The 26,848-nt window shown below is 42.6% G+C and overlaps 1 protein-coding gene and 2 gene segments (V, D, J or C); 2 read left to right on the top strand and 1 right to left on the bottom strand.

The window, feature by feature from the left end:
- The first annotated feature begins 309 nt into the window (after positions 1-309).
- LOC133114611 (Ig kappa-b4 chain C region-like) lies at positions 310-5,513 on the top strand. The segment is given in 3 exon segments: positions 310-321; positions 2,860-2,971; positions 4,924-5,513. Coding segments are annotated over 3 exon segments (441 nt in total).
- Positions 5,514-15,765: 10,252 nt separating this feature from the next.
- LOC133114604 (Ig kappa-b4 chain C region-like) lies at positions 15,766-18,127 on the top strand. The segment is given in 3 exon segments: positions 15,766-15,777; positions 16,024-16,099; positions 17,607-18,127. Coding segments are annotated over 3 exon segments (405 nt in total).
- A 4,761-nt stretch (positions 18,128-22,888) lies between these two features.
- Positions 22,889-25,520, bottom strand: LOC133114597 (immunoglobulin lambda-1 light chain-like). Its single transcript, XM_061224122.1, has 5 exons — positions 25,450-25,520; positions 24,965-25,277; positions 24,477-24,489; positions 23,513-23,600; positions 22,889-23,318 (listed from the first exon to the last, which is right to left on the bottom strand). The coding sequence occupies exons 1-5, from the start codon at positions 25,499-25,501 to the stop codon at positions 22,993-22,995; spliced, it is 792 nt and encodes a 263-aa protein (XP_061080106.1). The 5' UTR covers positions 25,502-25,520; the 3' UTR covers positions 22,889-22,992.
- Positions 25,521-26,848: the final 1,328 nt, after the last annotated feature.

The following is a 26,848-nucleotide window of genomic DNA, read 5'->3' as shown; positions in this document are numbered from 1 at the left end:
TACATGTGGGCCGCTCCTTTGAAAAAACAATATAAAAAACAATATAAATGCTTCAGTCAACCTTGGAAGATCCCTCAAAACAACCTCCCCCTCAACCACAACGAAGACCACAACCACTTCTTGGCACTGAAGGTGCCCGCCCCAGATGTGAGGAGAGCAACAGGAGCAGCGCTGATATCTTGCTCCTCTTCTTGCTGCAAAACATAATCAATGCAATTATCAGGTGTTCTAGAAGCAAGATCACAAGTCATAAACTATATGTACTCACTGTGGCTCCCTTCTGTTTTTCTGCATCACTCACATGTGACCATGTGTCACATGGTACAGTATATTGAAGGTTAATGGTGGTAGCAATCTTTTTTCCTGTCATTACTGGCTGTGTCATGAATCTTTTCTAATGTGACAATCATGTAACATTCAGATTCTGTAGAAGCTACAGTACCATGAGGCTGCAACAGTATGCATGACTTCTATCCTTATAGAAGAAATCCATGTCAGAAATTCTAAAAGTGCTGTGACCTTTAGGTTATTTCCATTCATCAAAAGGAACAAATGATTACATCCACTAATGACTTTAATTTGCACACATTTGTTTTTATGTTAGTATTATTTATATTAATAGTGCTTACATTGCAGGTCTTGAAGAACTCAGAATCATCCTCACGTAGGTAAAGAGGAAGTGCACAAAGGGACAAAGTGCATCTCATGTTCCTCCTTGATTAACAAATCAAAAATGATAATAATTGTAGAAATATTTCCCCACTTGTTCACTGCAGTCTAGGCCCTACCGACAATGATCCATAGATGTACAGGAAAGTAATCAAACAAGTGATACAGTCATGGACGAAAGTATTGGCACGCCCTCTGGAAGTTTTGGTTTTCTAACAAAATTTGCATACTTTTGGAAGTTTTTTGATGAAATAACCAAACCAGGACCATTTCAATGCAGATTGAAATGACACACCACTTGGCCTCTACTTGAGCCTAAGAGAGAGTACAAAACATAAATATAAGCTTCATACATTATTTGTTGGACATTTATCACAAACATAATCAGTCATGCTCATTTACTATCACGTAGCAACGTTGTGTATGCTGTAAATCTGTGGTTATGCCTAAATTAACTTCATATCTAACTCTAGGCTAATTGTCTACTTCTCATTACTTCTTTCTCATGACAATCGCACATATCAAAAATGACCGGGAAATTAACTCCGCGCCAGAATGACTCCCTCCAAAAACTGGACGGAAAAAAAGCTCCACCTCGGTCACTTTTCTTGCTCCAAACACACTCTCTTCATGCTCCAGTTTGCCACACACACTTAAGTAATTCCAGTTCGGCTAGTAGTGTCTACCAACCGGCTGTATTTTTCACATTCATTTCAGATAATGCTGTGACCCGAACATATTAGTGCATTACACGGTTGTCATGCTCACTACGTTTACTTTAACACTTACACCTGCCTATCTATAGTCACCTAGGTGGAAACAATACAAACTAAAAGCTGTTAAATTTATCTTCCATGGATACTTCGCTAGGCGGCACGGATGGTGCAGTGGGTAGCACTGCCGCCTCACAGCAAGGAGGTCCTGGGTTCGAATCCCCGTCGGCCGGGGCCTCTCTGTGCGGAGTTTGCATGTTCTCCCCGTGTCTGCGTGGGTTTCCTCCGGGTACTCCGGTTTCCTCCCACAGTCCAAAGACATGCATGTTAGGCTGATTGGAGAGTCTAAATTGCCCGTAGGTATGAGTGTGTGAGTGAATGGTGTGTGTGCCCTGCGATGGACTGGCGACCTGTCCAGGGTGTATTCCTGCCTTTCGCCCAATGTATGCTGGGATAGGCTCCAGCCCCCCTGCGACCCTGTTCAGGATAAGCGGGTTCAGATAATGGATGGATGGATGGATGGATGGATACTTCGCTAGCGAGCTGTTACCCACAGATAGCTAAGCTAGCAAACGGTCAACGGTACATAAAAAAGAAATCGATTTACTTACCAAATGAGAACGCTTATAACAAAAAGCAGGACAAAACTTGTGAAAATGATCGCTTGACTCGATGATGAGGCTTGCAGGTACATGCAAAAATATGTTAATATTCCTATCCGTTATGCTCGAAAATCTCTCATGCCCGCTCGAGGTTAGCCATCTTAATTTTTCTGAAAGCCTAGAAAGACGTTGATGACATCAGACGCTACGTACGACTAGATACTCAAAATTATTATGTAGCGGTGCAATGTTTACTCAAATAATTATATTCCAATAAAATTAAAACCTCATTGCTCATTGACAGAAAACAACAGTTTAGAGTTTGGTTAACTAAATATCAGGTTTTAAGTACTACATTGATGATATTTGTAAGTTAGTATAACTGTTGGGGTTTGCAGTGTGAGAGACCTCTGTGATTACACCAGTTACTCAACACCTGGGAGCAGCCCAGACAGAGCTCTGTGATTACACCAGTTACCCAACACCTGGAATGACTTCAGACAGCTGCACTGAGGGTGTGTGACCTTCCCCACAGATGCTGACCCAAGCCTGGAAGCCTGTGGCCCTCTGTGAACCCCATGAAACAGCTGGTCTGTTCTCACCTGCAACCCCTTCATATTCCTATGTTCAGGAGTTGGTAGTGTTCTGAATAATGCATCAGACACTGTCTTACTCAGCATTGGCTCACATTTATATGCAGTTTGGAAACTCAACACTTGCCAAATTCACTTTGATGAAGAAATAAAATAATTATTTCATCTTCTTTGAGGTCAAAGATAAAAACAGATGTTGAATTAATGAGGAGAACCCGGTATCCACTTCTTGATCAGCTTTCTGAATATCATTTTAACGGTCGTTTCACAATTGTCCAGCAGGGGACTTACGAACACTGCACAGTCGGTCGGATCAACCATCTGTACGACTGGCAGGTTTTTATACAGCCAGTTAACCAGACTTTCGGTGGCGGGGCCAAACTGGAAATCGGCAGTAAGTTTCTACACAATAAGACTTTTCAGGATTTTCCGCAAAAAGAGTTGGAAATTCGATCAGTTGTTATTGGCTAAATGAATTTTGATGGTTGGTTTTGCGAATTGCTAGCATTGTATATTTATATCTTATTACAACCGAGTCAGTCGTTAAAATAAACATAAAAACAACATGAATTTGAAAAGCTCAAGAGAGTAAGATACATTTGTGTAGCATATGCCTGGCCTACATAAATAGTTAATGGTGTGCTGTTACACATTATAAACGGTTGACTCAAAATCTGCGTTAAATCAGAATGAAAAAGGCACAGGACGGCTGTGTGTCTTGAGTGAGAGGTTTTTGTACGGCCGGTGAATGAGTCTGTATCACTGTGGTACACTTTCGGTAGCGGAACAAAATTGTCAATTGGACGTAAGTAATTTCTATTTCAGATACATCCATGTCGTTGTTTGTGTTTTCTTTTTCAATATATTGTCATTTTACGATGTTAGATGTCGTCCATCAAAATTGTAATAATTCTCGCGATGCTTAAATAACAGGAATCCTTGCAAGATTAACCATTGATTTCAAATGATTTCTAATCTCGCCAAAGAAACGCTTCGTAGAGTAGAATATATTTGCTTATGATGCGTAAAATCTAAAAAAATGTTACACATTTTTCAAGCAAATGATTGACTCGTTTGAAAAGCGACGTTAAGTTAGAATGCACTAGAAAAAGCAGTGTCTTTTGAGCAAGAGGTTTTTGTACAGCTGGTGAATGAGTCTCTTCACTCGGGTTCACTTTCGGTGGCGGAAAAAAACTGTCAATTGGAAGTAAGTAATCTCTCTTTCAGTTACGTCCGTATCGATATTTTTGCTGTATTTTTGAATATACTGTAATTTTCCGACGTTCAAACAAGATTATTTGAATAAGCTTGGCAATTTAAACTAGCTCACTAGATTCAAATAGTGTTTGTAACTATGGCGTTGATGTTCAGAATACAGTCCTGAATGAATTTTATTCCGTGCAGAACTAAATTAATTGCATTGGTTCATTCGGTTGAATAAAAGCGGCTCTGTAGCTGTTTGAAGTACAGCCAGATGTTATTTGCGTCACATTAAATGAAATATGATGATATAGCCTATCCATCATCATAACCTGACTATTTTGAATTCTAAAACTTAAAATTCCGAAGTTATTCATTACAGTTATTTATTTTACATAGGCTACTTGATTGAAATAAGACCGCGCTTGAAACGCGTTATGGTTGTATTGGTGATTAAATTGGATCGTTTTATCATATTCGACTTTATTTTTGATAATTGTATAATTATAACGTATGATCATATTATTAGATGAATAACACGTCTATTACATTACACATTTCTGTTCTTTAGTCCCAGGCTCGGTCATAACGTTCCGTAGCTACTCGACACCATTGGTTTGAGTCTTAAAAAACGTGAAATGTCAATTTACTGAACATTTTTGTTGAATTGGTTAATCTTTAAAAAAAAAAAAAAGATTATATTGTTGTCGTATTTAATGCGTATTTATTTAGTAAATGAGACGGAGCACAAATTAACCTTATTCTGAAGGTTTTCAGAGCATAATGCCATTGTCGATTAAAATATTTTTTAGTAAGTATAAATTATAAGGATATGGCAATCCAATCAGACAGTTGGAGCTGCAAAAGTGGAGCAAAATACAACTGTAACTACCCAAAAACATTTTTGTTGTGGTGCTGTCACAGGTTCTGATAATAATCGAATGCAAATAGATAGAACCTTTAAACAGGTCAATGTGGTTTATCCTGTACAAGATGAAGCAAACCAGGACACATTCTCTTCAGCCATTGCAAATGAGTAACACCTCATATTCTCTGTGTCACATTCATGTCTTGCTGTGAGGACAGAATGATTGGCGCATGGGGGTGTGTCCACTCTCTGAGCTCATGTCTCTCTGTGTCTCCCAGGTGACACAGTTCCCACCCTCACAGTCCTGCCCCCCTCCAGTGTGGAGCTGGAGCAGGGAAAGGCCACACTGGTGTGTCTGGCCAACAAGGGCTTCCCCTCAGACTGGACTCTGCGCTGGAAAGTGGATGACGCCAGCTGGAGCTCGGGCGTGGCCGGGAGTGTGGGGGTCCTGGGGAATGACGGCCTGTACAGCTGGAGCAGCTCGCTGACTCTCAGTGCGGGAGACTGGATGAAGGCGGCGTCACTGACCTGTGAGGCCACAAAGGGCTCCCAGTCTGCCCCCCCTCAGACACTGAGGAGAGCCCACTGTTCTTAGTAGGCCGGGTGGAGGCCCAGCTCACACACTCTGATCACACTGTTTTTACCCTGTTCTGCCCTCAGCCTCTCTGCTCCTTACTGCTGTCACACTGAGCTGAGCCTGTGTGTGAATCCTTCCTCCAGCCTGAGCTTCCAGTGCTAATATCTCTCATGTGCTCTGCTTGTGTTCATTAAAACAAATATGCACACGTGTGCTCTTATTTGTGTTTGTGTGGTTTTGAGAATAGCTGTTAGATCAATTTCATTGACATAATAAAGATTCTTTGAAGAACTACTGTGTCTCTGGCAGTTATTATAAAAATAGAGGTTTGTGCTTCTGATGATCCTGTGGTTTTGGGGGTTCCCTTTCTCTGATTCAATCATAATTATATTCTTGGCACTGAAAATACTTTTACAAAACACTCAAAAATGAATATGAGATGATAATGATAGTAAGTAAATTGACAAAAAGATATTTTTGTACCTATTTTTTAAATTCATATTAATTCTCAGATATGTAGAGTGATTCTGATGTAAGTGTCTGGAGAAACCACACAGAAATGCATGCTGGGTGTTCTTTTCTTTGAAAATACTGTAATAATTACATGGATTGCTTTGTCCAAATTAAAATTATAATAGCACATGATCTATAAGAAATACCCCAGCTCTGGAGGCCTGCTGAGAGGAGCAGTGATGTGTGCAGCGTGCTCAGAGCACTTCTGTACAGCAGGATGTGTGCTCAGCTCACACTAACCCCCTGGGGACGGCCCAGACACCTGGCCACAGTGCTGCTCTATTCTGAGATTGAGTCAGTCCCACTGAGGGACAGCAGAACCAGCCTGCCCCGCCCTGCACATGCAAATCTGAGTTTCACCCCCACTGCTCACAGTTTCTCAGCCCAAAATACCCAGCCCTGAGACAGCTGTTTGAACATGAGGAGGAGGAGGGCTCATTTATGTAGTGAGGTGAGAAAGGGAGGGGGCTGTACTTCACACATGCTTTAGCATCAGTCTCAGATTAGAGATTTCATGTCTGGAGGTTGGGTTTTGTTCATTCTTTTACCTCTGATACATCAATGTCAGCACCGAGGGCATTCATTACAATTAAAACAATGAAGTGAACAGATTTGCACTAATGCCTTCAACACTTCAACCTGGTGACATATCATGATTTGAAAAAGAGACGTCTGTTTGTGTTTCTTCCTTGACCTGTAAACCACCTTTGATATTTTGAGATCCATGAGATTCTGCTCTCATCGCTGTCTGGGATGGGTGTCACAGGATCTGCACCTCTCTGGTCGTTCCTACCAGGTGACATGGAGGTCCCACAGGGCTCAGTTCCTGGTCCTCTCCTCTTGTCTCCATACACCATGTCTCTTGGTTCTGTTATCTTTTGGCTTTTCTTACCATTCATATGCTGATGTCACTCAACTCTTTTGTTCCTTCCCTCCAAATACCTCGGTCACCATACAGATCTCTGCCTGCTTGGCTGATATCTCTATGTCTATGACTTCCCACCACCTGAAGCTTAACCTTGGCAAGACTGAGCTTCTCTACATCCCTGCCAAATCCTCTCCGACAATTGCCCTCTCACTGATTGTCGAGGACTTTGCAGTATCCTCCTGCCATACGGCCAAGAATCTTGGGGTGACTCTTGAGACCCACATCACTCTCGCTCCACGTGTGTCCTCCACTGCCAGAACCTGCAGGTTCTCCCTCTACAATATACGCCGTATCCATCATCTCCTGATGGAGAAAGCCACCCAGCTCCTAGTCCATGCGCTCATCATCTCCCTTCTGGATTACTGCAACTCCCTCCTGGCTGGTCTCCCAGCTTGTGCCATCAAGCCCCTCCAGCTGGTCCAGCATGCTGCAGCCCGCCTGACCACCAGTCAGCCCAGGTCGGCTCATGTCACCCCGCTCCTCATTGGCCTCCACTGTCTTCCTATTGCCGCACACATCCGCTTCAAGGCGCTAGTGTTGGCATTCCAGGCTACTAAGGGGACTGCCCCATTTTCAATCCAATCTTCAATTGCTCCCTACACCACAGCAAGACCACTCCGATCTGCCAGCTTTGGTCACTTGAAGGTTCCGTCACTACGAGCATCAGATGGTTGAGCTGCATGTTGATGCCTGTTTTCCGTTCTGGTGCATCAGTGGTGGAATGACTTGCCTACCACTGTCAGGACAGCAGAATCCCTCCCCATATTTTGACACAGACTAAAAACACAACTTTTCAGACTATACCTTTGTCCTCCCTCCTGATTTCCTCCCCCACTTCCGATTTCCCTCTTGTCTAACCGTAACCCATAAAGAAGTGTAAACAAATATTTTCTTTTTGTTTAGAACCGCTCTTCATGCATGTTTTGCTTGTTATGCATTTCATGCTTTTAACCTGTGGAAAACCTATTTACTTGTAAATCGCTTTGGATTAAAAGTGTCTGCCAAATGACAAAAATGTAAATGTAATGTAAAATGTGTAAATATCCCCTTTTAGAAAATTGAAGGTGCACAATGCCACATTTTTCACTGAACTTAAAGATGTTCTGGAAATAAAAATCCTTTCCTGAAATACTGTGATGTTTTGTTTCAGAAGTGTGTTTGGTACACTGTGTGATCGTACAGAAGTGTGTGTGGTTCAGCAGCAGCTCTGTGGTGGGGATTGTATGTGACACAGAGCAGAGAGGTGTGTATTCAGGGCTGTAGCTCATTGTTGCCCCCTACAGCCCTGCGTGCAGTATTGCTGTCCCAGATCAGTGCCTCCCCCCTCAGCACCTGCAGTCGGTCCCATCTGCAGCAGTGAAGTCTCTGCTGAGGGAGGTTTTTGTACGGCTCTGTATCACTGTGTGAGCACACCACCACCATGGTCACTCTGACAGTAATAATCTCCTGCATCTTCAGCCTGGACTCCAGTGATTTTCAGTGTAAACTGAGTCCCAGATCCACTCCCGCTGAAACGATCAAGAATCCCAGACTGCAGTCTTGTGATGCCAAAAATCAGAAGCTTCGGAGCCTCACCAGGTTTGTGCACGTACCAGGAGAGACAGTCCTGGTTATTGTTGGTATGGAAGCAGTTGGCAACCCCCTGACTGGCTCTACAGCTGATAGAGACAGTGTCTCCCTGCTGAACAGCCTGAGCTGATGGAGACTGAGTCAGGATGATTTCTGCCATTGATTCTGAAACAGAAACATGGAAAGCAATGTTAAAATAGAAATATGTATTTATTTATTTTTTAATTAAATGAAAAATGTCAAGTGAAAAAAATCCCAAGTGTTTAATTTCAATGAGATCTGGGTCTCTTACCCTGTGCAAAGAGTCCCAGCATCAGTAGCAGTAGAAAGACTGACATCATCATAATGCTGCCTGTGTCAGTGTCTGTCAAAGGACTGGACAGTCACTAATCAGTACTGGGGGTCTTAAAGTGTGTGGAGCAGTGAGGCAGGACAGGTATGCAAAACCCCTTCCTCTATGCAAATCCTGTCACACACAGTTAGAGGAGCTCTGATGTGTGAACAGCAGTGGCTATAAATGGTAGCTTTTCTGAAACTATTTCACACTTTCATATCCATGTTACTGGTGAAATTTGACTGCATTTGAACTAAAGTTTGTTAATATGTGTTTAATAATACCCATGTTGTGTATTCAGATAGAAGTAGGACTATGAGAGATCAGGAAGTCAGTGCCCCTAGAATGAGGCAAATGCAATCCATCTGAAATGTGATTTAAGAACTAACAGTTTTATCGTGTTTATTTCCCTTTTGAACGGATACTTTCTTTATATTTGACACTGTAGTTTTCAGATGAGTAGTATGAGAAGTGTTGTGTTAACACAGGGAATACTGGACTAACTGTAGAAGGCACTGGAACGTTTTCCCGTCTTATTTTCAACAGTGATTTTTTTCCCTTGTCCTAATTTTGTATGTTGGATCATATTTATCAAGAACCGTCATTTCTGCAATGTCCTCCATCACTTGGTGAGAGCACTGAAAAGCTGCTTCTCCCATACAGCACATTCTCCCAGCAACCCCTTCTTTTCCCAACTGCAGTTCACTCACTCAGATGCAGAGCCATTGTGATGGAGGGCGGTTCATCCTGTTCAGCTAATACAGGCAGCCTGCAGACAGACTGCAGGTGAGCAGAAGAAAGGCTCTTGTGTGATCAGACAGGGGAAACCGAGTCGATTGACACGCTCCCACTGATCAGTTCTGTGTCCAATTCTGCGTTCCCTTGCGGGGCTGCTTCAAACAGTCAGCACTGGCCAGGTCTGAGTTTAACACCAGACTGTAATTTCCTCTCTCTGATTATACTGTAGTGCATCTACATCAGGAGCAACAGGAGCACTCTGTCTCCCTCCTTTGGTAGGAGAGTGTAATGGCAGCTTGTGTGGCGTATGGAGAGAGCTCTAGAAGCAGAACCCATAGTGGTTCCTCTACAGTCAAATAACACTGAATTCTGGACGATTTGGGAGGCAGGTCAATCCTGCATTACTTATTCAAATATGACACTGAAATTAGTCTTCCATAACCATGAAAGTGCCTTCTAAATCACGATTACAACAAAGAACAATGCATTCCCTTACCCCAAGATCTAAGATAAAGAAAGAGAGAAATATCTTTTGGTCTATCAATGCTTTTTCATGACCAAGAGTGAAAGTGCGGTTAGTGGAGCTCCTGGAGCTGAATGTGGAGTTTGGGAAAGAGCCGGAGGAACACTGCTGGGGGTGGGAGAGCATTCCTCCCTCCCTGTGCCCTTTATCAGTGGAGATCAGATCTGGCCCCAGCTGCACTTACACTGATAAACAAGTCTATGATTCACTGCTGAATTGAGACATTTCTCTGCAACCAGTTACCTCACCATCCTGCCCCCACCCCCCACCACCCCAAATCTCAGGTCCTGAACTCCGATGACATTTCTGAATTATCTCTCAAAAATCTCAAAGAGATTTTATCTCACTGATTCTTTGCAATAATTTCCAAAGATGCTGTGCGATTACAGGGAATGGATTATCCCAGAATGCATGGGGATCTCCTCATCAGTATTAATGCAACATTGATCAACATGAATAAAAAAATAATCATTGTGATTTAGCCCTGGCCAAACCTTTAATATGTACAAAAATTTCATTCAACATATTTCATGTGTGGGCTAAGATTCTACGACCCCATCTCTGGTAAAGTGACCATAATTTACAATTTCAGTCTTTTGTTCAATCTCTGCATATTTTTTTTGCCTTCTCAAGTGGTGATCGATCTCCATTTCCTTTTTTTTCTTTGAGAAAAGATTCAGAAAACTGATTTTGACCAATACTTTTGGCTGTGTGTTCCGTCAATGAAATGTTTTTTCCTATAAAATTACAATGGATTTTAAGAAAAAGCTTTGGCTGACCTAACATTAACATTAACAGAAAGTGTTTTACGTTTGAGAATATTAGAGTTATTATTGGACAAAGTAGTTCAGTGTTTTAGAGCAGAGCCCCTCAGTGTTACAGATCAGTGCCTCCCCCCTCAGCACCTGCAGTAGGTCCCAGCTGCAGCAGTGCGGTCTCTGTGCAGTCTGACTGAGGGAGGTTTTTGTACGGCTCTGTATCACTGTGTGAACACCCAGCTACCACTGATGTGATGTGCACTCTGACAGTAATAATCTCCTGCATCTTCAGCCTGGACTCCAGTGATTTTCAGTGTAAACTGAGTCCCAGATCCACTCCCACTGAAACGATCAGGAATCCCAGACTGCCGAGTTGTAGAATAATAAATTAGAAGTTTAGGAGCCTGACCAGGTTTCTGCAGATACCAGCTGAGGTAGCTGCCACCGTACACACTCTGACTGACTGTACAGCTGAGAGAGACAGTGTCTCCCTGCTGAACAGCCTGAGCTGATGGAGACTGAGTCACAACTATATCTGCCATTGATTCTGAAATAGAAAACGAAGAAATGTAGGTCAATGCGCATTTATATTTCCAAACCCAGTGTAATATTCTGACATATTTGAATATAGAAAAATGGCAATGTTGTGAAAAATGTTTTGTGAAAAGTAATCAAATGAACGGAAAAATATGACAAATCACAAGTTAAAATGTTTGAATCTTGCTTACCCTGAGCAAAGAGCCCCAGCATCAGCAGCAGTAGAAAGACTGACATCATCATAATGCTGCCTGTGTCAGTGTCTGTGAAAGGACTGGACAGTCACTGATCAGTACTGGGGGTCTTAAAGTGTGTGGAGCAGTGAGGCAGGACAGGTATGCAAAGCCCCTTCCTCTATACAAATCCTGTCACGCACAGTTAGAGGAGCTCTGATGTGTGAACAGCAGTGGGTCTATAGAGGGCTGGGACACGTGCACTATTCACTGCTATTTTTAACCAGGTAAAAACTTAATTTTCTGTAATCTCCGAGTCTTCTGAAATTGAATGACAGACATTGCAGAAAAGATATGTGTCTAAACGCATGCCAACTAAATTATTCTGTTTTTCTGATGGAGGTTTCAGTATTAGAAATAATATAGTCAGTGATACCTGTCTGAGTCTTTTAGTTTATTATTGTTCTTCTTGTAATTTATTATTTTTCATTATTATATCTGGTTTTCTGTTTCCCATCCATTACTGTTTATTACATTTCATCATCCCCTGTTATGTCTGTGTCAGGGTGTTTTTGTGCCATTGTCACTCCCCTGGCTGCGTGCTGCACTGCTCGGGTGGTTTCGGTAGTTTCCAGATTTCCATCATTTCTTCCAGCCTCGCATTCCTTACTTGCTTGCATGCTTCTTTCGCTAGTTAATGTTGTAAAGCACTATTCTTACTAACAACTGCCGATTTATTGTACAGTCTAATCATATTAATACACTTACTGTCTGTCTCACTAATAAACTACCAGTCACTTATTTTTGGGTATTTAGATTTAGACACGTAACTAACTCACTAACAATTATCTCCTGTTTCGAGTCTACTCTGTAACTCCGCCTCTCTGTTCTATCATTGATTACTTGCTAAGTTTCTGCGAAGTTTTCACACCTGTCTCTCACTATCACTATGTCTCCTAACCCTATGCAAATGTCTACTCCCTAATCCGGAGCCGTCTGTATTACGTCTTAGTCTATGTGCATCCAGTCCGCATTTTAGTTTCCCCCTTGTTATTATATCATGACCATATTATGTTCTCCACCTGTTGTCCATTTATTTAGCCCACCTCAGTCCTGTGTCCCGCCTAGTTAGTCAATTTCCCTCATGTATTTAAACCCCAGTCTCTGCATTATTCCTTGTCAGAACCTTGGTCAATATTCAGTCACTGATTGTGTGTAAGCCTGTTTATTTGAGATTCTGGAACGGCACCTTTCTGCCTTGATTTTGAGTTTGCCTTATCCTTTCTGTTTTGTCTGCATATCTGATTATTTGGTTTTTGACATTTTTTCTGCTTTTATCCACTGGTTTATTCTTTTGCATCTCGATTCTGGCATTGTCTGTTACTGGAATACCTGACTTTGACTTTGGACTGATTAAATGCAATGTTTTCTGTGTACTCCCTGGTCTGTGTCTGGGTCCTCTAAACAGTCCGTCACATTATCACTCATGGAGCTGAATGTGGAGTTTGGGAAAGAGCAGGAGGAACACTGCTGGGGGTGGGACAGCATTCCTCCCTCCCTGTGCTCTTTATCAGTGGAGATCAGATCTGGCCCCAGCTGCACTTACGCTGATAAACAAGTCTATGATTCACTGCTGAACTGAGACATTTCTCTGCAACCAGTAACCTCACCAACCTGCCCCCACCCCCCACCACCCCAAATCTCAGGCGTTGAACTCTGATGACATTTCTGAATGATCTCTCTAATGTTTCAAAGAGATTTTACCTCATTGATTATTTGCAATAATTTCCAATGATGCTGTGCGATTACAGGGGATGGATTATCCCAGAATGCTTATGGATCTCCCCATCAATATTCATGTAATGTTGATTGACATGAAATAAACTAACAAAATTATGATTTAACCCTAGTCAAACCTCTGATATGTAAAAACACATTACATTCAAGATATTTCACGTGTATTTTTAGTCTAAGACCCCATCTCTGGTACGGTGACTAAATTACAATTTCAGTAATTTCTTCAATCAGTGCATCTTGATTTTTCCTTTTGGTTACAAAGTGGTGATAGAGTCCCTGTTCTATTTTTTGGTTTTAGAAAAGATGAAGAGAACTGATTCTGACCAATTCCTTTGTGTTCTTCAATGAAATGTTTTTGCTTATGAAATAAAAATGGATTTTAAGAAGAAGGTTTGGTTGTGCTAACATGAACATTTAGAGAAAGTGTAATACATTTGAGAATATGAGAGTTATTATTGCACAAAGTAGTTCAGGGCTCTAGAGCAGAGCCCCTCAGTGTTACAGATCAGTGCCTCCCAGCTGCAGCAGTGCAGTCTCTGTGCAGTCTGACTGAGGGAGGTTTTTGTACGGCTCTGTATCACTGTGTGAACGGCCAGCTACTACCGATGTTATGTAAACTCGGACAGTAATAATCTCCTGCATCTTCAGCCTGGACTCTGAGTCCCAGATCCACTCCCACTGAAACGATCAGGAATCCCAGACCGGCGATGTATGGAGCGATAAATCAGAAGTTTAGGAGCCTGACCAGGTTTCTGCAGGTACCAGTGGAGGAAGTGGCCTCGGGAGTCACTGTAAACACTCTGACTCACTGTACAGCGGATAGAGAGAGTGTCTCCCTGCTGAACAGCCTGAGCTGATGGAGACTGAGTCACAACTATATCTGCCATTGATTCTGAGAAAGAAAGCATGGAAATGGATGTCAATGCACGTTAGTATTGTCAAACAAAACATTCGACCATAATGACACGGTTTTGAAAACACACATGTTGTTAAAAAACAGCAAAGATGAAAGTACTACCAAAATCTTGAGTTAAAATGAAAAGTAATTTATCACCCTGAGCAAAGAGTCCCAGCATCAGCAGCAGTAGAAAGACTGACATCATCATAATGCTGCCTGTGTCAGTGTCTGTGAAAGGACTGGTGAGCCACTGATCAGTACTGGGGGTCTTAAAGTGTGTGGAGCAGTGAGGCAGGACAAGTATGCAAAGCTCCTTCCTCTATACAAATCCTGTCACACACAGTTAGAGGAGCTCTGATGTGTGAACAGCAGTGGGTCTATAGAGGGCTGAGACACGTGCACTATTCACTGCTGCTTTAACTGAGTGTGCTGCAGAGACTGGATGCCCCGCCCCCAGATCTTTTCTTTCTCTCTCTCTCTCTCTCTCTCTCTCGCTCTCTCTCTCTCTCTCTCTCTCTCTCTCTCTCTCTCTCTCTCTCTCTCTCTCTCTCTCTCTCTCTCTCTCTCTCTCTCTCTCCTGTCACCTCCCCCAATTCCCAATGTCTGCAGCACCATGGACAGCACACACAGGCCAGAGTGGAGCAGCCCAGACAGAGCTCTGTGATTACACCAGTTACTCAACACCTGGGAGCAGCCCAGACAGAGCTCTGTGATTACACCAGTTACTCAACACCTGGGAGCTGCCCAGTCAGAGCTCTGTGATTACACCAGTTACTTAACACCTGGGAGCAGCCCAGACAGAGCTCTGTGATTACACCAGTTACTCAACACCTGGGAGCAGCCCAGAGAGACCTCTGTGATTACACCAGTTACTCAACACCAGGAGTTACTTCAGCAGCACCGAGAGGCTCCCCAGCGCCAGATAAAGGGGCCACTGCCCACAGCCTGGGGCCCTCAATGTGGGACTGCTGCACTGAGGGTGTGTGACCTTCCCCACAGATGCTGACCCAAGCCTGGAAGCCTGTGGCCCTCTGTGAACCCCATGAAACTGCTGGTCTGTTCTCACCTGCACCCCCTGCACTGCAGCTGAAGACATGAGGGAACATAAACCCTTTTTATTTTTCCTAACTGCTTGACCTTTCTGTTCATCAAATACACAAGTCCTAATTTGAGCTCTGCTATTGGTTTTCCTTGTCTGCCTCTCTGTTGCACTCACTGTATAAAGATTTCAACATTTGTTTTATTCCTGTTCATCACAGGGTGGAATGCTATCTATGCTTTACTGTTTCAGCGCCACAAAGATATATATGTTCAGGAGTTGGTAGTGTTCTGAATAATTAATCAGACGCTGTTTTACTGAACTTTGGCTCACATTTATATGCAAATCTGAATGTGTTCTGTACAAGCAGTTTGGAAACTCAACACTTTCCAAATTCACTTTGATGAAGAAATAAAATAATTACTTCATCTTCTTTGTGGTCAAATATAAAAACAAATGTTGAATTAATGAGGAGAACCCTGTATCCACTTCTTGATCAGCTTTCTGAATATCATCTTAATGGTCGTTTCAAAATTGTCCAGCAGGGGACTTACGAACACTGCACAGTCGGTCGGATCAACCATCTGTACAACAGGCAGGTTTTTGTACAGCCAGTTAATCAGACTCAACCACTGTGGTGGACTTTCGGTGGCGGGACCAAACTGGAAATCGGCAGTAAGTTTCTACACAATAAGACTCTTCAGGATTTTCCGCAAAAAGAGTTGTTATTGGCTACATGAATTTTGATGTAAGGTTTTGAGAATTGCTAGCATTGCATGTTTTTATCGTATTACAACCGAGTCAGTCGTTAAAAGAGACATAAAAGCAACATGAATTTGAAAAGCTCAAGAGAGTAAGATACATTTGTGTAGTATATGCCTGGCCTACATAAATAGTTAATGGTGTGCTGTTACACATTATAAACGGTTGACTCAAAATCTGCGTTAAATCAGAATGAAAAAGGCACAGGACGGCTGTGTGTCTTGAGTGAGAGGTTTTTGTACGGCCGGTGAATGAGTCTGTATCACTGTGGTCCACTTTCGGGAGCGGAACAAAATTGTCAATTGGACGTAAGTAATTTCTATTTCAGATACATCCATATCGTTGTTTGTGTTTTCTTTTTCAATATATTGTCATTTTACGATGTTAGATGACAATCAAAATTGTAATAATTCTCGCGATGCTTAAATAACAGGAATCCTTGCAAGATTAACCATTGATTTCAAATGATTTCTAATCTTGCCACAGAAACGCTTCGTAGAGTAGAATATATTTGCTTATGATGCGTAAAATCTAAGAAAATGTTTTTCTCAAGCAAATGATTGACTCGTTTGAAAAGCGACGTTAAGTTAGAATGCACTTGAAAAGGCAGGTTTTTGTACGGCTGGTGAATGAGTGTTGACTCGGGTTCACTTTCGGTGGCGGAAAAAAACTGTCAATTGGAAATAAGTAATCTCTCTTTCAGATACGTCCATATCGGTATTTTTGCTGTATTTTTGAATATACTGCAATTTTCCGACATTCAAACAAGATTATTTGAATAAGCTTGGCAATTTAAACTAGCTCACTAGATTCAAACAGTGTGTGTAACTATCGCGTTGATGTTCAGAATACAGTCCTGAATGAACTTTATTCCGTGCAGAACTAAATGAATTGCATTGCATTGAATCAAAGCATTTCTGTAGCAGTTTGAAGTGCAGCCAGATGTTATTTGCGTCACATTAAATTAAATACGATCAGATAGCCCATCCATCATCAGAACCGGACTATTTTGAATTTTAAAACTTAAAATTCCGAAGTCAAAGGGTTCTTTATTTTACATAGGCTACTTTATTGAAATAAGATCGCGCTTGATACGCGTTATGGTTGTATTGCTGATTGAATTTGATCGTTTTATCACATGCAACTTTATTTTTGATAATTTTATAATTATAACGTATGATCGTATTATTAGAGGAATAACACGTCTATTACATGACACATTTCTGTTCTTTAGTCCCAGGCTCGTGTCATAACGTTCCGTAGCTACTTGACACCATTGGTTTGAGTCTTAAAAAAACGAGAAATGTCAATTTACTGAACATTTTTGCTGAATTTTTAAAAAAAGGTTATATTGTTGTCGTATTTAGTGCGTATTTATTTGGTTTTTAATTTGAGCACAAATTAACCTTATTCTGAAGGTTTTCGGTGCATAATGACATTATCGATTAATATATTATTTTTTAAGTATAAATTATAAGGATATGGCAATACAATCAGACAGTTGGAGCTGCAAAAGTGGAGCAAAATACAACTGTAACTACTCCAAAAATAAATTGTTGTGGTGATGAATTTGTCATTGTAAAGTGCAGTCACAGGTTCTGATAATAATGGAATGCAAATAGATAGAACCTTTAAACATGTCAATGTGCTTTATCCTGTACAAGATGAAGCAAACCAGGACACATTCTCTTCAGCCATTACAAATGAGTAACACCTGATATTCTCTGTGTCACATTCCTGTCTTGCTGTTAGGACAGAATGATTGGCGCATGGGGGTGTGTCCACTCTGAGCTCATGTCTCTCTGTGTCTCCCAGGTGACACAGTTCCCACCCTCACAGTCCTGCCCCCCTCCAGTGTGGAGCTGAAGCAGGGTAAGGCCACACTGGTGTGTCTGGCCAACAAGGGCTTCCCCTCAGACTGGACTCTGCGCTGGAAAGTGGACGACGCCAGCTGGAGCTCGGGCGTGGCCGGGAGTGTGGGGGTCCTGGGGAATGACGGCCTGTACAGCTGGAGCAGCTCGCTGACTCTCAGTGCGGGAGACTGGATGAAGGCGGGGTCACTGACCTGTGAGGCCACAAAGGGCTCCCAGTCTGCCCCCCCTCAGACACTGAGGAGAGCCCACTGTTCTTAGTAGGCCGGGTGGAGGCCCAGCTCACACACTCTGATCACACTGTTTTTACCCTGTTCTGCCCTCAGCCTCTCTGCTCCTTACTGCTGTCACACTGAGCTGAGCCTGTGTGTGAATCCTTCCTCCAGCCTGAGCTTCCAGTGCTAATATCTCTCATGTGCTCTGCTTGTGTTCATTAAAACAAATATGCACACGTGTGCTCTTATTTGTGTTTGTGTGCTTTTGAGAATAGCTGTTAGATCAATTTCATTGACATAATAAAGATTCTTTGAAGAACTACTGTGTCTCTGGCAGTTATTATAAAAATGGAGGTTTGTGCTTCTGATGATCCTGTGGTTTTGGGGGTTCCCTTTCTCTGATTCAATCATAATTATATTCTTGGCACTGAAAATACTTTTACAAAACACTCAAAAATGAATATGAGATGATAATGATAGTAAGTAAATTGACAAAAAGATATTTTTGTACCTATTTTTTAAATTCATATTAATTCCAAGATATGTAGAGTGATTCTGATATAAGTGTCTGGAGAAACCACACAGAAATGCATGCTGGGTGTTCTTTTCTTTGAAAATAGTGTAATAATTACATGGATTGCTTTTTCCAAATTAAAATGATAATAGCACATGATCTATAAGAAATACCCCAGCTCTGGAGGCCTGCTGAGAGGAGCAGTGATGTGTGCAGCGTGCTCAGAGCACTTCTGTACAGCAGGATGTGTGCTCAGCTCACACTAACCCCCTGGGGACGGCCCAGACACCTGGCCACAGTGCTGCTCTATTCTGAGATTGAGTCAGTCCCACTGAGGGACAGCAGAACCAGCCTGCCCCGCCCTGCACATGCAAATCTGAGTTTCACCCCCACTGCTCACAGTTTCTCAGCCCAAAATACCCAGCCCTGAGACAGCTGTTTGAACATGAGGAGGAGGAGGGCTCATTTCTGTAGTGAGGTGAGAAAGGGAGGGGGCTGTACCTCACACCTGCTTTAGCATCAGTCTCAGATTAGAGATTTCATGTCTGGAGGTTGGGTTTTGTTCATTCTTTCACTTCTGATACATCAATGTCAGCACCAAGGGCATTCATTGTGCAAGCAGAGAGGTGTAATAGAGAGGAGAGGCGATCACCATCTAAAGTAAAGATGTCAATGAATAATACTGTACATGAATAATCTTTATGTCCACATGAAAGCACATACATTTACATTTACATTTTTGTCATTTGGCAGACGCTTTTAATCCAAATTTACAAGTGCATAGGTTCTACCACAAGTCAAAGCATCACATCCATAACTAGGAAAATACACATGGAATGCTGTTCTAAACATACAGTCGTCATCAGCAGTGCAAAAATATTATTATTATTATTATTATTTTTTTTTTTTGGGTTAGACAAGAAGGATAGGGATATCAGAAAGGGGGGCGGGGGAAATCAGGAGGGAGGACTAAGGTAGAGTTTGAAATGGTGTGTTTTGAGTCTGCGTCGAAATAAGGGGAGGGATTCTGCTGTCCTGACAGTGGTAGGCAAGTCATTCCACCACTGAGGAACCAGAAGGGAAAACAGGCGTGAACGTGCAGCTGGACCGCCAGGTGCACGTAGAGAGGGAACCATAAGGCCACCAGAGCTGGCAGACCGGAGTGGTCTAGCTGGGGAGTAGGGAGTGATCAAGGATTGTATGTAAGGTGGGGCAGTCCCCTTAGCAGCCTGGAATGCCAACACTAGGGCCTTGAATCTGATGCGTGCGGCAATAGGAAGCCAGTGAAGGCCAATGAGAAGTGGAGTGACATGAGCCGACCTGGGCTGACTGGTGATCAGGCGGGCTGCAGCATTCTGGACCAGCTGGAGGGGCTTGATGGCACACGCTGGGAGACCGGCTATGAGGGAGTTGCAGTAATCCAGGCGGGAAATGACGAGCGCCTGGACTAGGAGCTGGGTGTCTTTCTCCGTCAGGAGATGACGGATACGGCGTATATTATACAGAAAGAACCTGCAGGTTCTGGCAGTGGAGGATACTTGTGGAGCCAGGGTGAGGCAGTTATCAAGAGTCACCCCAAGATTCTTGGCCGTACGGGAGGAAAACATAGAGAAGCAGTAGAGATGCTAAGTGCAAGTTCTAAAGAGTCTTGAGACTGAAATAGGCTGCTGGGTAGATCACTCAGTAAAATCTCCACTCGTGGTAAGTGAGTGAGCACCATAGTCTCAGACTGACTGACTGGCAGCCCTGCAAGGGTCGGTCCACATGGGCTTTGCGTCACCCAAGGGAACGAAAACAAAGAACCTATAGGAAGGTGTCAGCCGTGAACACACACTAACCAACTGAACACCTTCCTTACCTTTTCTTTTCTTTTTAAGATTGTCAGAAAAACTAACCAGCACATTACCTGACTCAACCAGCTCTGAGTCTACCTTGTGCATACCAGCTTTGTACCAGAGCGAACAGTGGACATCAAAGCGCCGATCGAATGTCAGCACAATACTCTGAGGGGAACGCTTCCCTGGCACTAATGAGGCCAGGTGAAGGCAATGAGCCCCCTGCCCCCTGGTGGCCCTATTCGGTCACTACACCATGACATGTGCAGCTTGTGCCTGCAGTGTGAATAGAAGGGTGTGGCTGGCGTTGGGCGTTACTTTTGGAAGAGAACCGCCAGTCTTCTGCTGGTGATGCTTGGTGAAGCTCTCAAATTGGGCGTTCATAATTTGGTGGGATTGGAGATGACACATTTAGAATGAAAACAGTGAAGTGAACAGGTTTGCACTAATGCCTTCAACACTTCAACATGGTGACATATCCCAGTGTGGGTGCTTTACTGATATTCACATTCATTTTAATCCTGTGCGAATAACAAATGTATTTTTGTTTACATATGCCCTTTTAGAAAATTCAAGGTACTCAGTGCCACATTTGTGCACTGAACTCAAACATGTTCTGGTAATAGCAATCCACCACTAAATCATGTCTGAAATATAATGGATGCATGTGCCTGTATAAAAATCCATATATGAATAGTATCTGATATTCTCATGGATTTAAGTTCATGCTGGTTTATGCAAAGTAATTAAGGGGGTACATAATCACATTATTTGATATTTTATGCTTGTTAAACGCTTAAGGAAAATGTTTCATATTCCCTGGTGTGGATGATCCAGTCATGCCATGGACACTATTACAAAAATGATGATCGGGTCAATTTAGGTAAAAAATTATATCGCTGTACATTTTGATTCTCTGATTCAGTCCAGCAAAGGTGAGAGTCACTTGTATTGCATCTGAACAGACACAGCTTTGATGACATAAATGTGGATTTGTGTACTGAACTCAAATCCTCTGAAAGTAATCTACTTGAAAGCCCACTCACTGCACCTCTGGGAGTTTGTACACATCCTCTGCATTTGGGTGAGCTCAGGGCACCCGGGTGAACATTACCAGAGGCCTTACCCACCTTCCCTGCGTTCTGGACAAGGGTGGCCAGACCCTGCACCATGATGATGTTGACAATGTCTGGGACCCCCCGCCCCCCATTCCGCTCCTCCTTGAGGAGGGTGACGCGTTTCAGCTTTTCCATGGTGCTCCCCCAGACAAAGCGGAAAGCCATCCGGGTAATTAGCTTCCCGGTGGCTTTGTCTGGGGGAAACACCCTCTCCACATAGAGCAGAATGGGTAGGACTATTGCCTTCAGGAAAAGGATCTTACATGGTCAAGGTAGCAGTGAGCTAAAAATGGTGAATGTGATGTCACCATGAGCTGGTCCTTCCAAAACATGGAATCAGCCAATCGTGCTGGCACACAACCAACCAGAGGATTGACTCTTCCTCATTGAGGAAGGGACAACTGGGCCAAATGAAGCCCTCCCTCCTGTGGTGAAGAAGCATACAGTTAGACGAGGCCCTTTCACACAGCTGCTCACAGGATTGGACAGGACTGCATATCAGAGTGAAGTTTCAGCTCTTTTATGATGGTGCTGGAGTATGGAGTCTGTGCCAATTCCAAATCAATGGTGTGGATGAACTGAAATTGATATGTAGTTGCACATGTTCTGATTAAAGACCCTGACAGATTTAATAATAATCCCCTGCAGCTCATTGTTTTAGAGCAGAGCCCCTCAGTGTTACAGATCAGTGCCTCCCCCCTCAGCACCTGCAGTAGGTCCCAGCTGCAGCAGTGCAGTCTGACTGAGGGAGGTTTTTGTACGGCTCTGTAACACTGTGTGAATACATATTTACTGTTGAGGTAGTGTGAACTCTGACAGTAATAATCTCCTGCATCTTCAGCCTGGACTCCAGTGATTTTCAGAGTAACTGAGTCCCAGATCCACTCCCACGGAAACGATCAGGAATCCCAGACTGGTGATTTGTGGAGAATCAGAAGTTTAGGAGCCTGACCAGGTTTCTGCAGGTACCAGTGAAGATAGTGGCCATAGCCTGAGTGGTGGTAAACATTCTGACTGACTCTACAGCTGATAGAGACAGTGTCTCCCTGCTGAACAGCCTGAGATGATGGAGACTGAGTCACAACTATATCTGCCATTGATTCTGAAAAAGAAAACAAAGCACATTCAAAGCACATTAATATTATCAAACACTCTGCAATATTCGGTCCTATTCTAAAATTCAACAAGAAATAATGGCATTGTTCTGAAAAGAGTAGTTTTGTGAAAACTCAGAAAATAAAATGTCCAATTTTACCAGAATTACAAGGTAAAATGTTTCAATCTTGCTCACCCTGTGCATCTTTTCCTTGTGTTTACAAAGCAGTGAGTCGCCCTTTCTTTGTATGTTTTAGAAAAGATGAAACAAGTTGGTTCTGACCAATTTGCATATGTAAAGGCTGTTCTCTCAATTAAAAATGTTCGCTTATAAATGTATGGATTCTATGGCTTGATTCTAACATTCACATTTAGAGAAAGTGTGTTAGGTTTGGGAATAGGTGAGTTATTATTGCACAAATTAGTTCAGAGCAGAGCCCTTCAGTGTTACAGATCAGTGCCTCCCCCCTCAGCACCTGCAGTAGGTCCCAGCTGCAGTCTCTGTGCATTCTCTGTGCAGTCTGACTGAGGGAGGTTTTTGTACGGCTCTGTATCACTGTGTGAATACATATTTACTGTTGAGGTAGTGTAAACTCTGACAGTAATAATCTCCTGCATCTTCAGCCTGGACTCCAGTGATTTTCAGTGTAAACTGCGTCCCAGATCCACTCCCACTGAAACGATCTGGAGTCCCAGACTGGCGAGTTGTGGCAGTATATATCAGAAGTTTAGGAGCGTGACCAGGTTTTTGCTGGTACCAGTGGAGGTAGCTGCCACCGTGCACACTCTGACTGACTGTACAGCTGATAGAGACAGTGTCTCCCTGCTGAACAGCCTGAGATGATGGAGACTGAGTCACAACTATATCTGCCATTGATTCTGAAAAAATAAAACAAAGAAATGGCTGTCAATGCTCATTAATATTATCAAACACTCAGCAATATTTGGCAATATTCTAAAATTCAACAAAAAATAATGGCATTGTTCTGAAAAGAGTTGTTTTGTGAAAACTCAGAAAATAAAACATCAAATTGAACCAAAATCACAAGTTAAAAAGTTTCAATCTTGCTCACCCTGAACAATGAGTCCCAGCATCAGCAGCAGTAGAAAGACTGACATCATCATAATGCTGCTTGTGTCAGTGTCTGTGAAAGGACTGGACTGTCACTGCTCAGTACTGGGGGTCTTAAAGTGTGTGGAGCAGTGAGGCAGGACAGGTATGCAAAGCCCCTTCCTCTATACAAATCCTGTCACACACAGTGAGAGGAGCTCTGATGTGTGAACAGCAGTGGGTCTATAGAGGGCTGGGACATATGCACTATTTAACTGTGTACATAGAGACATGGGAAGATGTGTACATGGTCAAGAAGGGATGAAGTTGTAGTAAAATACAAATCCTGTCACAAACAGTCAGAGGAGCACTGATGTGTGAACAGCAGTGGGTATTAATTGAAGCTTTGCTGAAATTAAATTACACTTTCATATCCTTGTTACTGCTGAAATGTGACTGCATTCGTACTAATCTGTGTTAAATGTGTTTATTAATACATTCCCATGTTGGATGTTCTGATAGAAGTCGGACTATGAGAGATCAGGAAGTCAGTGCCCTGAGAATGATTCAAATGCAATCCATCTGAAATGTGAGCTAAGAACTAACAGTATTATGGTGTTTATTTCCCATTTGTCACCATGAACAGATCCTTTCTTTTTATTTGACACTGTAGTTTTCAGATGAGTAGAATGAGAGCCTTGTGTTAACACAGGGATTACTGAGCTAACTGTAGAAGGCACTGGAACGTTTTCCCGTCATATTTTCAACGGTGATTATTTTCTGTTGTCCTAATTTTTTCTGTTTCTTCTCCCACACTGCAGTTCACTCAGTCAGATGCAGAGCCATTGTGATGGAGGGCTGTACATCCTGTTCAGGGAGTGAATTATGCCAGAATGCCTCAGGATCTGCTCATTAATATTAATGTGACATTGATCAAAGTGAAAAACAAAAACCTTGTTTAGATCCTAAATTACTGGATGACGTACTGCTGGTAATCCTCTGAAAAGTACAAACACTCTATTCAACATATTCACCATGTGTGTTGAGTCTAGGGTCCCATCTCTGGTACAGAAAACATAATTTAATTGCTATTCACCATTTCTGTTTTTTGTTGAATCTGTGCATCTTTTCCTTGTGTTTACAAAGTGGTGAGTCGCCCTTTCTTTGTATGTTTTAGAAAAGATGAAACAAGTTGGTTCTGACCAATTCCCATGTGTAAAGGCTGTTCTCTCAATTAAAAATGTTTACTTATAAATGTATGGATTTAATGGTTCGGTTCTAACATTCACATTTAGAGAAAGTGTGTTAGGTTTGGGAATAGGAGAGTTATTATTGCACAAAGTAGTTCAGAGCAGAGCCCTTCAGTGTTACAGATCAGTGCCTCCCCCCTCAGCACCTGCAGTCGGTCCCAGCTGCAGCAGTGCAGTCTCTGTGCAGTCTAACTGAGGGAGGTTTTTGTACGGCTCTGTATCACTGTGTGAACACACCACTACTGTGGTAACTCTGACAGTAATAATCTCCTGCATCTTCAGCCTGGACTCCAGTGATTTTCAGTGTAAACTGAGTCCCAGATCCACTCCCACTGAAACGATCAGGAATCCCAGACCGGCGAGTTGTGGCGAGATATATCAGGAGTTTAGGAGCCTGGCCAGGTTTCTGCAGGTACCAGCTGAGGCGATTGCCACTGTAGACACTCTGACTGACTGTACAGCTGATAGAAACAGTGTCTCCCTGCTGAACAGCCTGAGCTGATGGAGACTGAGTCACAACTATATCTGCCATTGATTCTGTTAACAAAAACAAAGAAATGGATGTCAATGCACATCAATATTATCAAACACTGTGTCATATTCTGATACTTTTTTATTAGAAAAAAAGGCACTGTTATGAAAAGAGTTGTAATGTGAAAAGTTAGCAAATAACATTTAAAATAGTAAAAAAAATTTTTAACTTGCTCACCCTGAACAAAGAGTCCCAGCATCAGCAGCAGTAGAAAAACTGACATCATCATAATGCTGCCTGTGTCAGTGTCTGTGAAAGGACTGGACAGTCACTGATCAGTACTGGGGATCTTAAAGTGTGTGGAGCAGTGAGGCAGGACAGGTATGCAAAGCCCCTTCCTCTATACAAATCCTGTCACACACAGTTAGAGGAGCTCTGATGTGTGAACAGCAGGGGGTCTATAGAGGGCTGGGACACGTGTATCATTCACCGCTGTTTTTACTCTGTCAAACATTTAAATGTCAAAGTAACGGTTTCTGACATTGACCTGTGTACATGAAGACATGTGAATATGCGTACATGGTCAAGAAGGGCTGAAGTGGATAGATTGTGTAAAACATGAGTTGACTAAATGTACATGTTTTGAATTCTGATTGCAGTTTTTATGGGTGTTCAGAAAGTCAAGGACCTCAGTCAGGCTCATGGAATTATTCAGTTACACTTTATCCATATACATTTAATGAAAAGTGAAATACTGCATTTTTGTGTTTTTACGTGAATTCACTCTGAAGAGCATCTTTCTCTGAATATAATACAATAACATTTCAATGACTGAAAATTAAGCAGCTTGGGGGAAACAGAGTTGACCACAGAAACCCTTATTGCATGTTTACACCAGGATTGATGTGTAATTCCTCCCTGATCTGTCTTTCCTCCATCAATGCTGGATGCACAGAGAAGCCAGCAGCCATGATGTTCATTCAGCTCTGGAGCAGCTGAGCAGCACAGACACTGTGTCTGTGAGCTCACATTGTGCAGTTGGCTCAGGCAGACCACTGGCACACAACCAACCAGAGGATTGACTTTTCCTCACTGAGAAAGGGACAACTGGGCCAAGTGAAGCCCTCCCTCCTGTGGTGACGATGCACACAGTTATACGAGGCCCTTTCACACAGCTGCTCACAGGATTGGACAGGACTGCATATCAGACTGTAGTTTCAGCTCTTTTATGATGGTGCTGGAGTATCAGATCAGAAGCAGCAGTGATGCTCTGACTGGTCAGGGTGTGTAACAGCAGCCTGTGTAATGTGTGCTGGGAGTGTTCTGGACAGAGTGACTCACTGTTCTGGACTGTGTGCTGTTCACAGCTGCTGGGTTCTGTGGCATCTTGTGTTCTACTCACTTACAATTAATACATTTTGAAATTGGTATCTTATGTCAGAGTGCTGCTTCAGAACTACTGACATCTTTTGCCAATGGGAATAATTATGAAGCAAAGAAAATATATATAAATATATAAATATATATAAATTCTTCCCAATTCCCAATCAATGGTTTGGATGTTCTGAAATTGATATGTCGTGCCGCATGTTTTGATAAGAGGCCCAGAAAGATTGAATAATAATCCCAATGAGCT

Source organism: Conger conger, chromosome 2 (assembly GCF_963514075.1).
Source record: "Conger conger chromosome 2, fConCon1.1, whole genome shotgun sequence".
NCBI lineage: Eukaryota > Metazoa > Chordata > Actinopteri > Anguilliformes > Congridae > Conger > Conger conger.
The sequence above is the reverse complement of the archived record's forward strand: the minus strand, read 5'-3'. Positions and strand labels throughout refer to the sequence as shown.

Coding starts and splice junctions, on each gene's coding strand:
- LOC133114597 (XM_061224122.1), bottom strand. CDS start 25,501: ATGATGATGTCAGTTTTTCTACTGCTGCTGATGCTGGGACTCTTTGTT. Junction 25,278..25,449: donor GCTGGGACTCTTTGTTCAGG/GTGAGCAAGTTA, acceptor TTTTGTTAACAG/AATCAATGGCAGATATAGTT. Junction 23,319..23,512: donor GCTGGGACTCATTGTTCAGG/GTGAGCAAGATT, acceptor TTATTTTTTCAG/AATCAATGGCAGATATAGTT.